Source organism: Canis lupus, chromosome 8 (assembly GCF_003254725.2).
Source record: "Canis lupus dingo isolate Sandy chromosome 8, ASM325472v2, whole genome shotgun sequence".
Taxonomy (NCBI): Eukaryota; Metazoa; Chordata; class Mammalia; order Carnivora; family Canidae; genus Canis; species Canis lupus.
The window spans coordinates 31,115,312-31,132,139 of NC_064250.1; the positions used below are offsets into that span (position 1 = coordinate 31,115,312).

The following is a 16,828-nucleotide window of genomic DNA, read 5'->3' on the forward strand; positions in this document are numbered from 1 at the left end:
AAGGACAAAACTGGACTTTTATTGCCAGCCCCCAGCTGATAAGAAGACCTCACCATAAATATCCTAGGGCTTAAAGAATCAAATTCTTACCTTAATGCAAAACAAAAAAATACCATTACAAAATTTTGTTTTACAAACATTGAGCTTTCACTATCTGCTTTAATTCCTGCTATAAATTAGTATTCATTCTCATACATATTGCTGCACAAACAGCAGCACTCTACCTCTCCTTGTGTTTAATAAGATTTCAACTGCAAACAACTCATCACACATCAGTATCTATAAAGGACTTCACATTGACAATACACAAATGATTCTTTTCTAAACAGCTTCTCAGATAAGAAAGATTAAGGAACTTTTCTGAAAATCTGTTCCATATTGATTCAGGTAATATTCATTCAGAAAAATATTTTTGTTTAATTAGATAATACCAGTTACAGATGTCACTCATGTCAATTTAATAATAGGCAAATGTCTAATTTTCAGGAAAAACAATCAATATTCTCATTACTTAAACTTTTAAGTCATGTGCCATCTTAGCACAGAGATACTAGCAAACGTATGTTGAGATATGAAAAATTCTTGCTGCTTTAAATAACAATGTAACCATTCAGTTGGACAATTCTAGATCTTTATGTTTTAGATAAATATAACTATAACCATATTTTAAAAACCAAAACTAAAACAAAAAATATAAATGTTCCCTCACCATCATCTGGAATGTCCAATTCAAGCTTCCTGTCCCACTCAAGGCAGTGCGAAGTTAATTTCTCAGTTTCTAACCGAAGACTATTTCTAAAATTATGACATACATTTCAGTTTTACAAATGCTTCTCATACTAATATCTAAGTATTAGCATTATGACACACATAATATTAGGAAGGTATAAAAGCTAGGTACAATGTTAATTTTTTAGAGTTGATGCTGATTTTATGTACGGTGATACATTAAAAGCCATAAATACAAGTCAATACCCTATGTTTCTCTTTTTACATCTAAAACTTACACAAATGACTAATACCAAGAGCCCACTTTTCATGCTAATATTTCCAATTTCTTCCATTCTTATTTTTTAGAGACTTTACAGAATCAGATATTCCCTACTTCTCTTGTTATTAGTTCTGCTCTTGTCCATGGAACTAACATCAACCCAACTCTCAAGAGTAAGTTTGAAGCTAAAAACTCTAACTATGGAATTACAGTGACAGAGCCTTACAGATTTTCTATAATTATTATGCTTTGCTTGTCACTCCAAAGGCAATGGTTCTCAACAGAGGTCTAATTTTGTTCCCTAGGACACATTTGACAATGTCTAGAGACATTTCTGTGTCATGAACTAGAGGAGTGCTACTGGCCAGGGATGTTACCAAACAACCTACAATGCAGAAGGATGGTCCACACAATTACTTTGTCTAAGAGGTCAATAGCGCCAAGGTTAAGAAATGCTGGCCCAAAGTAAATGTAATCGGTTTCTTTAGAGAAAGCATCCTCATAGGAGAAACAGGATAATTGTTTCTTAGAAGAAAATTTTAGCTTTTTATATCTAGTGGCATGACAGAGGATGACTTAAGTTATGAGAAATGAGACCTGGTTTAGATCTGACATTATTTATTTGGGTAAATTGCTTATTATCGCAATGTCTCATAGTTGAGAACATAACAGATTAGCTAATCTCTAAAATCTTTTACAATTCTAAAATTTCATGCTTTAAAAATAATTGAAGTGGCTTTCAAACATATAAAGATACTCGCTCATAATACAATAAATATTAAGACTATAGGCAAGATAGTATTCTTATCTACTTTATTGGCAAAGCTCAAAAAAAATGTTAAAATTGTATTGGAAAAGGTATGAAAATATTCTTAATACATTCACTCAAAAATAATAGCATGGGGGAACCTGGGTGGCTCAGTCAGTTAAGCGTCCAACTTTTGATTTTGGCTCAGGTCATGATCTCAGGGTTGTGACATGAGCCCTGACTGAGGCACCCAGTGTGGATTCTCTCTTTCCCTCTGCCTCCTGCTCACACACACTCTTTCTCTCTCTCAAAAATAAACAAAATGTACATAAACGTGTATGTGTGCATGCCTGCACGTGGACTATAATTTGGAAAATGTGAATACTGACTGGATATTTTATGACATTAATTATTATGATTATGTTAACAATAAGTATTATGGTTAATAGGAGTCTAACTTTGAAAAATACCTACAGAAATACTTATGGATAAAGTGATATGATTACCTGGGATTTTCTTAAAATATCCTGAGTCAGAAGTATATGCGAATAAATATGAAATGAGATTGACCATGAATGATGGGTATATGGGGGTTCAGTGTATAAGTCCCTGCACTTTCATATATGTTTTAAATTTTCCACAATAAAAAGCTTAAAAAAAAAAAAAAAGAATAGCAGCATGTAATTATTTCCTATGTGATATGGAATGTTGGGACCTTTCTCCAAATACAGTCCTCTGATTTGTTTCCAAGGCCTTAGGTGACATGGTTGAAGTTCCCCAAACAGGATGTTAATTTTTACTCTTCACCATTAGAGAAAAGTAATCCTATCTCATGATTAAGTAGGCCAAAGAGCTCCTACCATCTTCCACTATACTTCCTTGTAAAATAAAGGTTAATTTGGCTTCTTTCTGGGGGGAAAAAAAGGTATGAGAAAACAGAAACTCCCTATACCTTGTTGAAGGGAATGTAAATTGAGGCCATTACATATTTTCACATGAGACAACTGGAAAGTACACAAGGTTGTTCTTTGCAGTCTTGAGTGAGTTAGTAAAAGACCAAACTCAATGTAGATAGCCAGCAACAGCAATTTACTACTAAATAAATTGTGGCACATCCACATAATTGGATACTATATGGTCACTAAACACACACACCCACATACCCACACATAAACAAAAAAAACATGAAAAAGCTCTAAGTATTAAAATGGAATGTCTCCCACATTGAACATTAAATGAAAACAGAATAGTGAGCTACTGTTTGTATAAAAAAAGAAAAAAATATGTTTGTCTACATGTTATCTATCTCTCTGAAAGTTTTCACAAAACATGAATTAACACTTGCCTCCATGGAAGGTTTGAACTGTGGGGCTGGGAGACAATTGAGAAAGGGCTTCTTGCTTGTACCTTTTTCTATCTTTCAAATGAGAAACCACATAAATGAAAGTACTAGCTACTGAAAAATAATTAAATTTTTAAAAAATCACCCAGAGTCTAATTCATCTATTATATTAAGGTTAAAATAGTTTAACTTTGGTTTTAAATATCTACACATTAATACAGAATCTTACACTAGGAACAAATGGACAAACCTGAAATACAGCACATCATGGTGGGGCTGAGATATCTGATCTTCAATTATTTCAAGTGATGGGACTTCTTTTATTGTAAGGCCATTTGAATTTTTAGTAGTAGTCTCATCTTTATTTAAGACATGTTCTACAAAGAAAACACCACATATAACTTTCAAAGCAGCAATTTTTAAAATGACATCCCCTACAAAAGACAAATTTTAAAAATCCTTCCATTCTTTCATTGTTGAATTTAACATTTTATTTCTGCTTCAATGATTTCATTCACCACATCTCCTCTAAAGTGTTTCAATAATTTAATCTCTTCCAATTTACATTTATTTCCTGCCTTTTTTCAGTCTGCATTCCTCATTCCAACTCTGTCCAGATATCTTTCCCCAGGTTTCCCATCTCTTCTGACCCTGTGGGGCTGTGAACAGAACCCTGATAAATCACAATCCAGAAGGCAAGTAAAAATTTAATTAAAATACCATACCTTTATTCCAAACTGTTAAAGAACCCAAAGGACATTTTAGTTTATCTGAATCTTGATGTATCATCTTTGCAGAGTAAGTTTTACATTCTTGGGTCAAAATTTCTTTTGTCACTTCTTGAGTCTTATCACTAAAAACAATAGCAAAAAAGATACTTCATGAAGTATGAACCCTATACATATAACTGAAGGATTTCAAAATTACATTGCTTTTTAAAAATCTGGGATAAAACAGAAATTTTATTATTTTTAAGTTTAATCTCTATACCCAATGTGGGGCTCGAACTCATGACCCCAAGATCAAGAGATGCATGCTCTTCTGACTGAGCCAGTCAGTGCCCTAGAAATATGTCCATTTTAAAAACAACATATCTATGCTGGAGCAGAAAAATGTAAGCACCTATGCAGTGGGGATGTCCATCTTTACTAATCGTTCATGTGATCTAAAGATTTTGACGATCTCTTAATGGAATAAACACTTAATAGTCTTGCTGTTGCTGAACAGTTTCTAGTAAATTTGCCACAGCCAGTCTGCAAAAGAATCTTGTCTTTTAAAGATTCCATATGATCCCTACCCATACACTCCTCCCTCTACTTTGCAAGTTAATCATTTTTGCCTTTAGAAGTAATTTTTCTAAATACTCAGCAAAAAAACCACAAACACCCATATCTGAGCTACAGTATTATAGCAATTTCTTTCTAAAAATTTATTTCTAAGTGTTACAATAAAGTCACTTACTAAAAGCAATATAACACAAATTGTACTATGAAAATAATGTTAATAACGCACAGGAACTATTAAAACTGTCAGATGGATTATTGCAGCCTTCTGAATTTTTTTTTAAAAACCAAATTTTCATGATTTGTAGTTAAATTAAATAAATAAGAACTTTAAATACACAGGCCAAATCTAAGAAAGATATTTGTTACTCATCTTAGCAAGGAATTCATTATTAACATTATATTCTTACACTTCTGTTTTTAAAGGGGTCCACGTATAACTGGGTGTCAAGAAAGCATTGGCACTTCTGGGAGTCATAGGTTTTACTTGATAGGTCTTCAGACCATCCAGTGGCTGAAACACAAAATCTTGAGGTGCAAAGGAATTCTTCCCTTTTGTTTTTGCAGTATTCTTAGGTAAATTCTCCATTTTTGGTAAGACTCCATCTGGATCCATTCCATTTGTTGCACCGATTTGTAAATCCAAAGTATTATCTTCACTATCGACTTTAAAAGAAACGACCTAGTCATGAGTAAACAGAATAGAGTGAGAATTCCTTTTCTGGGGATATATTCGACCAATTTTACAGGCCTGAAAATGTGGAAGTTGATATATATGTCCCATGTACGTAAAGAGACAAAATCAAATACAATGAAATGTATACAAGGAACTAGAAGACCAGCTACACTAAATCATTGCTATGATCCAGAAGGAGAGAGAACCAATCCTCACAGGAATAAGTAACATGTTTTAGGTGTTACAACAAATTAAAATACATGAAAACTAAGGTGGAGGGACACCTCACCTTAGTTTAGCATCTCAGTGGTTTAGCATCTGCCTTCGGCCTAGGGCGTGATCCTGGAGTCCCAGGATGGAGTCCCACGTCAGGTTCTCTGCGTGGACCCTGCTTCTCCCTCTGCCTGTGTCTCTGCCTCTCCCTCTCTCTCTCTGTGTCTCTCATGAATAAATAAATAAAATGTTAAAAAAAAAAAAAAAGCAGAAAAAACTAAGGTGGAAAAATTTACTCACCTAATACAGATCTCTTTTTACTTAGATTATGCTGATAATTACAATAGTTTCAGAATCAGAAATCCAATGTTTATTAGATACCACTACTGTCATGTCCAAAATCCTTTTTGTAAATAATCTTGGATTATTAAAACATTTCTTTTTTTTTAAAGATTTTATTTATTTATTCATGACAGACAAAGAGAAAGAGAAAGGCAGAGATACAGGCAGAGGGAGAAGCAGGCTCCATGCATGCAGGGAGCCCAACGCGGGACTCGATCCCGGGTCTCCAGGATCACACCCCAAGCCAAAGGCAGCGCTACACCGCTGATCCACCGGGGCTGCCCATAATCTTGGATTATTATAAATAACCACGATATGAACAAAATTATTTTTCAATGTTAGTGAAAAGTGAAGCATATTTTCTCAAGTTAATTTAATTACTTGGTTTTTTTTCACTTGCGATATAATTAACATATAACATTAGTTTTAAGTGTATAACATGATTCAGTATTTGTATATATTGTGAAATGATCACAATAAGTCTAGTTAACAACCATCACCATATAAATAGAATTTTTTTCTTGTGATGAGAACTTTTAAGATTTACTCTTTTAGCAACTCTCAAATATGCAATACAGTATTGCTAATTATAGTCACTACATGATATATTACAGCCCCAGGACTTATTTATTTTGTAATTGGAAGTTGGTACCTGTTGGCCCCCCACAGCCATTTCACACATTCATTCATTCATTTATTTAAGATTCTATTTATTTATTCATGAGAGAGACAGAGAGAGAGAGGCAGAGACACAAACAGAGGGACAAGCAGGCTCCATGCAGTGAGCCCCACGTGGGACTTGATCCCGGGTCTCAGGATCAAGCCCTGGACTGAAGGGGGCGCTAAACCGCTGAACCACCGGGGCTGCCCTCACATACTCATTTACACGTAATTTTTAATTTTTTTTTATTTTTATTTATTTATGATAGTTACAGAGAGAGAGAGAGGCAGAGACACAGGCAGAGGGAGAAGCAGGCTCCATGCACCGGGAGCCCGATGTGGGATTCGATCCCAGGTCTCCAGGATCGCGCCCTGGGCCAAAGGCAGGCGCCAAACCGCTGCGCCACCCAGGGATCCCTACACGTAATTTTTAGAAGTCTCTGTTTGGATTTTCAATGAGATATAAACAGAAACCAGAGTATTTCAACCTGGACAAGAATTTAAGGGTGACACTGTCCCTGAGGCCAACATAGCAGGGAAAGTAAAAACCTAGCATTAATCCTCAAGGAGGAAATCAATCTTAAGGGAAGAACTATGAGAGCCAGCTGCTTGCTTATGACGATTTATCCTATACTGCCTTCCTTGGAGGAGATAGGTTTGATTTTTAGTAAAAACTAGCCAGGTTTCTTACACTTTGGAAAAACGTTAAGGAATTATAATGTGAATCATAAGCCAAGGAATTGGACCCTCAAATTGGTGACTTTTTTTTAAAGACTCTACTAGGCCCTATGCTAAATGCCATTAGAAATGTTAGGTTATTTCATACTTTTTTTTAAAAAAGATTTTATTTATTTATTTGAGAGAGAGACAGCATGAGCACGAGGGGCAGAGGGTGAGAGAGAATCTCAAGCAGACTCCATGCTGAAGGTGAAGCCTGATGTGGGGGCTCAATCCCAGGACGCTGAGAGCATGACCTGAGCTGAAACCAAGAGTCAAATGCTTAGCTGACTGCACCACCCAGGCTCCCCTAGGTTATTTCATTCTTAAAACTGCTTTAAGTATTGCATGTTAGAGATGGGAAAACAAACTTACAACTTGCCCAAGGTTATCTGGCTAATTGGAAGCAGATAATTCATGCCTAAATGAATCCAAAGTCAATACATTTTGCCCTACTCCATCTTATCTCTTAAGTAAATTCCCATGTGAAGACTCCTGTTGGCTGTGTTATTGTATTTCTCTATCTCTCATTAACCAAATTATGCTTTCTCTAGCTATAAAGCTCTGAGGATATAATACCTGAAAGACAACAACAACAATAAATCCTCTTGATGCTTCTTTATGGCTCAAGGGGTTTTAACACATATGTAGCTTAACCCCTCTTGAAGTAGTTCTGTATTACGCTTAATTTCAACTTTATGAAAGTAGCAGTGAGATTTTCAAAGTGTCCAGAAATAGATGTTTATACTCTACCTTATCAGGTTTTGTTTCTGTCTTTTTGGTAGGTCTTCTTTGATTTGGTCTCTGTCTTTCCATTTCATGATCTAAAAAGTGAAATAAGATGATCATTTTGACTAGATAGAAAATGCTGCTTTACAGGTATGAGGTAATTTGGAAAAGGAAAAAAGGCAAAAATAGGAATGTATATCTTAAAGCATTTTTTGATTAAAAGTCATATTATAAAAACATGAAATTTCCTGCCAAGTATAAGCCATCTGTTTTCAAAACAAAAGCACGATGTTAAGGTATTTTACTTTTTGCCTCTGGTTATCAGATACAGAAAATTAGGAAAATAAAGTAGAGCACAAAAATGACCAAATCTTTAAAAATAATCCAAGATCACATTACTCAGTTATAATTACTATTGACACTTTAGAGTATGTTTTTCCAGTTTATTCATTTTTTTTTAAAAGATTTTATGTATTTATTCATGAGACACACAGAGGCAGAGACATAGGCAGAGGGAGAAGCAAGCTCCCTGTGGGGAGCCTGAGGTGGAACTCGATCCCAGGACCCTGGGATCACTACCTGAGCTAAAGGCAGACACTCAACCACTGAGCCACCCAGGCACCCCTCCAGTTTTATTCTATGTTCACATATTCACATACATATTTTAGGATTGTGATCATACTGTTCAGAATTTGATCTGTTATTCTTTGCTCAATACATCATGTGCTTTTACAACATTATCCTGAAATGTTTACACTGTATTCCACCAACTGGATGGCTGGATGGGCTGTAATTTATTTGGGTGATCAATTTTTCTCTTTGAAGTGCTCCTCACACCAATTCAGGTACTTCCACCTTTGAGCATCCACTGTGTGCTAACTGGATGTTGAGGCATGGAATCTACCCCTAGGAACTGGAATCTCCCATTTCCTTGTTTCTTGCTCAGAGTCATACGTGATGATTTTTAATATTGAACACAAAAAACCTCAAAGACCAAAACATTCTAGATCAGTCACTGGTCAAGAAATAATTCTTACCATTAGTAGCTCTTATGATTGGCTTTCTTGCTGTAGTAGAGGAGACTGTTCTGGCAATCTGCTTTGCTGCTTGAGTGGCCGATCGAGTTAGTCTCACTGATGTGGTCATTACAGGCTGTACAACTGTGGGAGAAAGAATCAAATCAAATGCTTTTTGTAATTATTAAATTACTGTTGTGGCAACACCAGAGCTTATAATGAATATACTTTATAATAATGGCTAAATTCCTACCTTTTTCCTCTTTGTCCAACACTTTTCTTTCAGAAGTTTGTCTTTGACCAGGTTGGATTGCTCGAACATCACTTCCATTATTAATCTATATAAAAGATTAGGTGGTATGTGATTTAATTGCATACTGCATCAAATCGCCACTCAGGGGAGCAGTTTTCAAGTCATTTTATTCATTCAAGGTACAAAGACTCCCACTACCATATTTCTGCCACCCCTACTTTCTTCCAAGCTGTGGTAGAGTGAGAGGGAGAGAAGGAAGGAGCAGATCCCTTCCCCCAGGAGCCACTTAGAAAAGGTGGAGATGGGAGGTGGGGAGACATCACAAAAATAGCAACGGATAAAAGAGGGGCAATAGAACCACAAACACAACACAAAGCTGAGGCAGGGATAGAGGGCAAGGAGGATGTGGAATACTTCATGACTCTGCATGGTATCCTTGTGTAGGGGCCATGCTAATCTTCTCTGTATCATTCCAATTTTAATATATATGCAAGCACTCAAATTCTACATTTTTTATCTATAAATTGACCCCTCATCTGAAATCTGACTATTGTAAATGACCTGGCAAAAAATCTACTTCCCCAAATAAAATGAGATGAAGAAAGAAGTTTTCCATTATATAAACTGCCTTAAGCTGCTTTAGAACCCTAGACTTTAGAAAATGCTGAAAACCTAAGCTCTTAAAAAATAGGTGACTATAATTTGAGAATCCTTACACATACCAAGCATGTTTTTACTTCCAGACCTTTGAATTATGTCTAGAGACCTCTTTTCCTGGATAGAAAGCTCTTTTTAGTAGTTCACTCACTTTACTCAAGATGCCACCATCTCAGCAAGGCCCTGCTTGACAACCCCAATCAAAATTCCACCTAACACCTACTCCACTACTCCCCTTCTCCCTTCACTCTTTTTTCCCCTCCCCTATAATACTTACGACCATCTAACATATATTTAATTTTTTATTGCCTATTTCATATATAAACTCAATGAAAACAAGGAATTTTATTTTGTTCACTACTATACCCTAGAGAGAAACATGGTAGGGACACAAACTTTATTGAATACATGAAATTCAGCTCCCTCACCTGATGAAGAGGGATACTATTTTCCTCCTAGCTCACATCACTTTATTTTAGTAATCTTCCTAATAATTTTAATCATATGGGGTATTTTGAAGACCCATAAATTTACAACACCCACCTATGTGCTTTATATCCTTATCTACATTTTGTGATGACACAGAAAGCATAGCAGAAGCCCAGTAAACAAGAGTATGACACAAAGTTTGGCATACATCTCATAAGGGATGTTGGGCAAAGATATTTTAGGTGAATATTTCCTTAGTATCTAGCCAAGATGGTTTTATGTCAGCATACCAATAATACTGATTCTGGTACTATTAACTCTAGCAAATTAATCACTATGCTTAAAGCTGGTATTAGATTAAAAATGAATTTACCCTAGGAAAAAAGTACAGTTTGTCATCTCAGTAACAATTATCTACTATTAACTATACCTTAGTATGCTCCATTTGGTCTTTGGCCTTTGACCTTGTAATCCGTACAAAAGATGAAACAGCCTTAAAACAGTCAAAGAAAATAAAGTTACAAAAAATGAATTGACAAAAGTTTAATTTCATGTCTTTTGCTGAAATAAATCCCTCCCCCCTTTTTAAAAGATTTTATTTATTTATTCATGAGAGACAGAGAGAGAGAGAGAGAGAGGCAGAGACACAGAGACACAGGCAGAGGAAGAAGCAGGCTCCATGCAGGGAGCCCAATGTGGGACTTGTTCCCGGGTCCCCAGGATCTAGCCCTGGACTGAAGGCGGTGCTAAACCGCTGAACCACCCGGGCTGCCCAAAGTTCTCATTTTAAAGTTATATTTTATCCTTAATCATTTATGGCAAAAAGATACTTGCCAACTTGAATTCTTGTTTTCTGGTTCTGGCTTAACTTAAATTACATTTACATTAGTAGCTTCAAAACATTTCTCAGTGAGGTGAAGGAAGAAATTTCAAACCATATTTTCCAGGTATTTGAATCATCATTAATATGACAGCTGGACATATTCAAAAGGAGGTATAGAGGGCAGCCCCGGTGGCGCAGTGGTTTAGCGCCGCCTGCAGCCTGGGGTGTGATCCTGGAGACCCGGGATCAAGTCCCACATCGGGCTTCCTGCATGGAGTCTGCTTCTCCCTCTGCCTGTGTCTCTGCCTGCCTCTCTCTCTGCCTCTGAATAAATTAAAAAAGGGTCTCTTGGTAAGAGATCTCATTTCAAAAAAAAAGGGGGGGGGGTATAGATTAGGATCTTCTGTTTTCAGTTTAATGAAAAAATACTCTATAGCTTACTTTCCAAGCTTTGACAGTTTGCCTTCAAGTCTCATGATTATGCATTTCTCCACTGTCAATAAGAAAATGGAGACCTGATCACAAAATGTGGAAAAAATCTAGCATGAGACTGATTAAAAAATGATAAGATATTTATCAATTCTGTAAAATTTCTTAGAAGCACAATCAGATTTCTCCCCTAAAGGAGAAGGCATTTTCTTCTCCAAATCTCCATGAAAATCTAATCCTAAAGAAATTAGTCTTTTCTCTAGACTGCAGGATGAGCAGAATTCAACAATGGCTATCTAAATAAAATAAAAAAAACAATTAGTGAATTTTATTATTTAACACCATGATGGGTCTCTTGTTCCCCCTATACATACATATAATATTTATATTATTCTTAATTCCAGCATAGTTAACATATAGTGTTATATTAGTTTCAGGTGTATAATACAGTGATTCAACAATTACATACATCACTCAGTACTCATCACAAGTGTATTCCTTAATCCCCATCACCTATTTCACCTACCCCTACCGACCTCCCCTTGGGTAACCATCAGTTTGTTCTCTAGAGATAATAGTCTGTTTCTCGGTTTGTCTCGCTTTTTTTCCTTTGTTCATTTGTTTCTCACTACGTATTTTTTTTATTTAAATTCAATTTGCCAACATGTAAGAACCAGTGCCCATCACCCACATATGTTTTTAACATTTTTAAATAGTTGTCTATAGTTTAGACCAATGATTGGTAACCTGTATATCTCGAAAATCTAACCCCTTCCAAAAGGTCTTCTTTGATATTCCTCCAAACATAAATAATCTCTCCCTACTCTAAAATATGCAGTATTCAATAGGCCTTTGTATTACTCAATTCATATTTAAATCAGGAATGAGTATACAGTCTAAGATCTTTTATACATATCTTTAAAATAATCACCAGTGACTACCTAATTTACAAATCCCACTGCCCCCGTTCAAACTTCATTCTCTTTGACTCAGTGACCAAAATATTTTTCGATCGTTCCTCCTTTCATCCTGTTTCAGTGCTCTGGGCACTCAGACCAGTCCTCCTCAGACAACCAGGAACCTGACTTCTGCCCACTGTTTTTCCTATCTCAAAAACCTATAAAGTACATCAAGAGATCTGATTTTCATCTTCTGAGCTGCTATTATTTCATTCCCATCTCCTACCAAGTAGTTAAATGAATATAGAGATTACAGGGAAATGGTCATTCTAGTTATTTAACCTCTTAAAGAAAATTCCAGTTAAAACGAACTACCCCTTGATACCAAATTAGGATAGTAAAATTACCTTTTTTGGCTCAGCTTTCACAGTGCTCTGGTTTGATAACAGAAAACAAGGCATATCAGGTCTATAAAGACCCACTTTAAATACTCCTCGCTTAGCTTTCTCTCTCTGCTCTTTCAATTTCTGAAGTTGCTTTTCTTCTTTGTATTTTTGGAGCATTTGCTTTCGTTGATCACCTAGAATGGTTTTCTTTGACCCTAGGCAGAAAAAACCCACAGTGTATAAAACATTTCAGAAAAAAGTTAGGCAAAAGTCTAACTTCAACTGCTATTGAGAAATGCTTTTAATTCCTTAGCACTCCAGTCACAAGCTATTTCAACCCCTATTCTTTTAAAGTTTTTATTTCTTTTGCCTTTGTCTTTTCAAATATTTATTAACTGCTTGCAACACACTAGGCATGTATTATCTTACTTTTGAATTAATGAACTTGTAGGATAGCCAACCTCCAAGCTGACCCCAAGGCTTCTCACCTCCTGGTAATGATATCTGTGTGTCATCTCTTCCTACCCTGAATAGGGCTGACCTGGATAAGCAACAAAGTACTGTGAAATGATGGAGTGTGACTCCCGAGACTTGGTCATTAAAGACACGAAAGAGTTTGCCTTGTCCCTCTTGGATCACTTGCTCTGGAGGAAGCCAGTGGCCTTGTAGAATCTCAAGGGGACTCTAGTGGCCCTATGGAGGTGTTTACATGATAAATTCTAAGGCCTCCTGCCAAAAGCCAGCATCAGCTTGCCAGTCATGTCAGTGAGTCATCTTGGAAGCAGATCATCAGTCTCACTCAAGCCTGCAGATGTGTCCCTGGAAGACATCCTGGCTGCAAACTCCAGAACCACCCACTTAAGCTGAACCCAAACTTCTGACCCACAACAGTTGTGCGAAATAATAAATGTTTATTGTGTTAAGTCACCAAGTTTTAGGTTAACGAATATCCCCATCCATATTTGGGCTACTTATCAGTTTCTTTAGTTCGACTTAGGTTTCCATCTACATACTTTGTTTTACCTGGTTTGGGAAATATAAGGGTCTATGTGCAAGACATGCTTAGGCAGTATGAATAAGTATGAGAATTTCTGCCCTTGAAGGGCTCACAGCATCCTGGAGAAAAGAACACTTTCAGTCTGGTTTAGCATGAAACAAATTGGAGAATGCACACAATAGAGAATCAGAATAAACCTCTGTCTGGGAAGATCAGGAAAGGCTTCTCAGAAAAGAGAATACGTGAAAAAGGTTCCAAAGAATGAATCTATGTTGGCCCACTGGGTAAGGGTCAAAAATAATTTAGGAAGATGATGCCCCAACTAAGTAAATTTACTAAAAAAGTATGCATTCACTTAAAATGGGTAGATTTTTTTATGCCATGTAAATTACACCTCAATAAAGTTGTTTTTTTTTTAAAAAATAAGCCAGAGAACAGAACAAGCAAAAGCACAGATGCTGCAATGGTTAACCGACAAAACCTCTGTTTTTTTCTCTAAATGTTCCCTTCATCTCTTGATCTAACTGAAACCTGGCTCTCCCTGAAGACAGTTTCCCCAGCTGTCCTCTCACATGATTGGTTTTTTTCTCCCACACTGGCGCTATCACTGGATCCAAAAGGGGGAGATGTCCTCATTGCTGCTTCCCAGTGATTTCCTCCTTTCACTAAAAGATCCCACCTTTACATTTCATGTCATTGGGTCACATTATCCAGTACCCCAGTTTGTCATCTATAGGCCCTCCAGGTTTCCTCTTGTTCTTTTAAGGCTTTAGCTCCTAGCTCACTGTCACTGTCTCCAACACTATCATTGTACAAATCTTGATGACCCCTCTAATGCTCTGGCTTCTCATTTCTTAGGCTTTTTATCCTCCGGTGATCACATCCATGCCAGTATTTCAATCTTTCTTGTGTCATGACACACATAAAAAATAACATTTACACACCACACTGGAGCAAACAGAGAGATTTGCTCATGACCAAACACAACCAGCCAAAGAGAGACCTCTGACCAACCAGGCCCTTCCAGAAACATCAACATTGTCACACTTATATTCATTGGTGACACAATTGGCACCCTACTTCTCGTGCCATGGTCCTATTAAAAAAAAAAAAAAAAAAAAAAAAAGCTAGTTAGTTGTCCTACAGAATGCTCTGCACTGTATTTGTCTGCTTTCTTGTTTGTTTTTTTTGTTTTGTTGTTTTTTAACTCATTCTTCTAGCCTTCATGTTTTCTATAAACTGGAAAGTATATCTAAGGTTTTGATTAGACTCAAGTTCAACTTTTGGGGCAAGACTATCTCCTGAGTGGTGCTGCCATTCTCTGAACCCATTTCCAATTTGGCTTTCACTCCATCAAAACTACCCATCAAGATTAATGACCTTCACAGTGGTAAAGTTCAAATTCTCACTTCTACTATTGCTTGACTTAACAAGCAGCATTGATACAGTTAGTCTCTCCTCCTTGATATGCTTGCTTCACTTGGTTTCCAGAATACCACAATCTTCTTGTTGTCCTCCTGGTTTAGTTTGTACTGCTCCTTAGTTCTTTGCTAGTTTCTCCTCAGGTCTTCACCCTCTAAATCTTGGAGTGCTTACCCCTCTTCTCTCCTTGTTCCACACCAAAACTCTGGATAATCACATCTAGTCTAATATCTTCCAACACCATCTATTAGCTGACAATTCCTAAATTTATCTCTCAGCTCAGACTTCTAGCCTGAACTCATCTTTTATATCCAACTACCTTATCATCATCTCTACTTACATGTCTTATAGGTTTCTCAAATCGAACATGTCCCAAACTGAACTCTTAATCTTATCATGCCCCCCAAACTGTTCCTCCCTGGGTCTTTTTTTAGTAAATGGCCACTCCCTACTTTCAGGTGCTTAAGCCAAAAACCTTGGAATCATCCTGACTCTTCTTTATCAACCCCACATCCAATCCATTAGAAAACCCTATTGGTTCAATTATTTAAGTATATCCAGAATGTAACCACTTATCTTTAATGCTACCACTTTGATCAGCCATCAACTACCAACTAAATTATTGCAATAGTCTCCTATTTGGTTTTCCTGAGGCCATGCTTGCCACCCTGCAATCTATTCTTAACACAGCAGCCAAAGTAATGCTTCTAAAAACAAAAATCAGATTTACATAAATACCCACTAATCCCTTATTGGCTTCTCATTTCACTCAGTAAAAGCCAGAATACCTGAGAGTATCATGTACCTTCAGGGCTCCACAGGGATGGGAGATACCCCTTATTCATTCTTCTCTAGCCATGCTTGCCTACTTGCTTTCTCTGGAACATGCCAGGCTCACTCCCACCCCTAGTCCTTTGCAAATGGAAAATAAATCAGATATTTAATAGTACTGATGAGGTTAGACTTTGATTTGAGATTTTGGTCAAGGAATGGAGCATTTGAATGGGCAAGAGTAGAGGCAGGAGAGGACTTGAAGTCAGAACATCACTGCTTCCCAGACAAAAAAATGTCTGGGAAGCCATCCTCTACCAGTCTATGACCCCGTTTTCATTTCCTCCCAACAACTAAGAGATGTTGTTTTTTACTTTCTCCCTTTTTGACTACCAGTCCATTTCCTCTGACCCTCAAACATGGATGGATCACTTCATCTCAAAAACAAAAACAAAACCCTGCAACACTTGTATCCAATTCTTTTCTCTCACTTTCCTTTAGAATCAAACATGATAAATCCAGAAGAAATCTTTTAGCCCAACACTCTTTTACAGAATCTATTAAACTTGAATATGTAGAGTGTCTTCTAAGTGCCACATATTACAGTGGTCCTGGAAATCATAAAAATGAAGCAGTGAACAGTTAAACAACTTAGCATCCCATTTCATTCTCTAGAAAACTTCTAAAAAGACTATCTGTCATTTACTCAGCATCTATCCTTGCTTTATTTCACTGCAATCCAGCTCCTAGTGCCTGCTGTATAAATGCAACTAAAAAGGAGTTCAATGACTCCTGACAAAATGTGAAAGCCATTTCCCAGTTCTCTTCCTCTTGGTCTGTAGCATCCCTTGCCTTCTAAGACACTCTACTTTCATTATTTTTATCTTTTCCTGAGATCATTCCTTTGTCCTTTAATTGTTTTTTTCCTTCCTAATGACTCCAAATTCTTTTGGGCAAATTCTTTGCTCTTCTGAGAAATATTCCCATTGATAAGACATCCTTATTTCATGGATTTTTCAATGAGTTCTATTTTTAATGTCCCCTA

The 16,828-nt window shown here is 36.7% G+C and overlaps 1 protein-coding gene and 1 non-coding gene across 2 annotated transcripts in view; both read right to left on the reverse strand.

The window, feature by feature from the left end:
- Window positions 1-16,828, reverse strand: part of DLGAP5 (DLG associated protein 5) — a 39,505-nt gene that overhangs the window by 20,140 nt on the left and 2,537 nt on the right. The window contains exons 3-11 of the mRNA XM_025443361.3: window positions 12,615-12,808; window positions 10,487-10,549; window positions 8,971-9,055; window positions 8,739-8,861; window positions 7,726-7,796; window positions 4,775-5,046; window positions 3,807-3,934; window positions 3,332-3,458; window positions 710-795 (exon numbers count right to left, since the gene is read on the reverse strand). Of these exons, the coding sequence (XP_025299146.2) occupies window positions 710-795; window positions 3,332-3,458; window positions 3,807-3,934; window positions 4,775-5,046; window positions 7,726-7,796; window positions 8,739-8,861; window positions 8,971-9,055; window positions 10,487-10,549; window positions 12,615-12,808 (1,149 nt within the window). The remainder of the gene's footprint in view (window positions 1-709; window positions 796-3,331; window positions 3,459-3,806; window positions 3,935-4,774; window positions 5,047-7,725; window positions 7,797-8,738; window positions 8,862-8,970; window positions 9,056-10,486; window positions 10,550-12,614; window positions 12,809-16,828) is intronic.
- LOC112658105 (U6 spliceosomal RNA) lies at window positions 9,370-9,480 on the reverse strand. The gene has a single exon (XR_003135511.1). It is a non-coding gene; the product is annotated as a U6 spliceosomal RNA (small nuclear RNA).